Source organism: Gekko japonicus, unplaced genomic scaffold (genome assembly GCF_001447785.1).
Source record: "Gekko japonicus isolate JY-2015 unplaced genomic scaffold, Gekko_japonicus_V1.1 scaffold103780, whole genome shotgun sequence".
NCBI classification, from domain to species: domain Eukaryota; kingdom Metazoa; phylum Chordata; class Lepidosauria; order Squamata; family Gekkonidae; genus Gekko; species Gekko japonicus.
The window spans coordinates 1-422 of record NW_015264208.1 but is presented as its reverse complement, the minus strand read 5'-3'; the positions used below and the strand labels follow the sequence as shown (position 1 = coordinate 422).

Genomic DNA, 422 nt, shown 5'->3' with positions numbered 1-422 from the left:
ACCGTTTACTCAACGACTAAGTTCCAGGATCTCTCCACGCGTCAGGAGCTACCCATGGAGAGACGACTAGAGTGACGCATAGCTTGAACTTCCGCAATTCTCTATGGGTGCTAGGAGGTATCTCTCTATCCGTATGCCAGCTCTATGGCGAGAGTGGCCTATAAACTGCGGTGGAAGTTCAGAGTGGAAACCCCGTTGAGGTTCAGACAGGAAGTGCCTTTAAAGAGCGCGATGATGAAAGCCTTTTCCTTCCCGTCTCCGCATCTGCGGCATCGCCGTCGCCATGCCGAAGCTGAGTAAAGAGGCAAAGCAGCGGCTGCAACATCTCTTCAAAGGCGGCCAGTTCGCTATCCGGTGGGGCTTTATCCCCGTCGTGCTCTATCTAGGTCAGTGCTGAGGTGGAGGACACAAGCTTGAGGCGG

The 422-nt window shown here is 54.3% G+C and overlaps 1 protein-coding gene across 1 annotated transcript; it reads left to right on the top strand.

The window, feature by feature from the left end:
* Positions 1-150: 150 nt before the first annotated feature.
* LOC107125473 (mitochondrial import receptor subunit TOM7 homolog) lies at positions 151-386 on the top strand (the record flags this gene model as incomplete). Its single annotated transcript, XM_015428892.1, has 1 exon — positions 151-386. A coding segment is annotated over exon 1 (103 nt), but the record flags the coding sequence as incomplete, so codon positions are not given.
* Positions 387-422: the final 36 nt, after the last annotated feature.